Source organism: Pterocles gutturalis, unplaced genomic scaffold (genome assembly GCF_000699245.1).
Source record: "Pterocles gutturalis isolate BGI_N339 unplaced genomic scaffold, ASM69924v1 scaffold14011, whole genome shotgun sequence".
Lineage (NCBI taxonomy): Eukaryota > Metazoa > Chordata > Aves > Pterocliformes > Pteroclidae > Pterocles > Pterocles gutturalis.
The window spans coordinates 1-347 of NW_010100572.1; the positions used below are offsets into that span (position 1 = coordinate 1).

Here is a 347-nt window from a genome sequence, read left to right on the forward strand (position 1 = left end):
CCCCCCCTCCCCGTCCCCCCTTTCCCCTTGTAAATACTAAATCTGTAAAGGCGACGATTTGACATCCATCCTAAGCAGCGGCTATGGGGTGTTTGGGCAACAGCAAAACGGAGGATCAGCGTATCGATGAGAAAGCGCAGCGAGAAGCCAACAAAAAAATAGAGAAGCAGTTGCAGAAAGAGAGGCTGGCTTATAAAGCGACACACCGCTTGCTCCTGCTGGGTAAGGGGGAAAGGGGGTAGAGGTGGGGAGGGGGAGGAACGACACCAGGGAAAAGGAGGGTGAGGAGGGGGCATCGGCCCCAGCCTGCCGGGGCGGCAGGGCGGAGCGAGAGGGGCGACGTCGGG

The 347-nt window shown here is 59.1% G+C and overlaps 1 protein-coding gene across 1 annotated transcript in view; it reads left to right on the forward strand.

Annotated features, from left to right (window-relative positions):
• Nucleotides 1-59: 59 nt before the first annotated feature.
• LOC104466892 (guanine nucleotide-binding protein G(olf) subunit alpha-like) overlaps nucleotides 60-347 on the forward strand; it is a gene marked incomplete at its 3' end in the record, with an annotated part of 1,795 nt that continues 1,507 nt past the window's right edge. Inside the window, exon 1 of the mRNA XM_010080459.1 lies at nucleotides 60-222. Within this exon, the coding sequence (XP_010078761.1) occupies nucleotides 84-222 (139 nt within the window). The remainder of the gene's footprint in view (nucleotides 223-347) is intronic.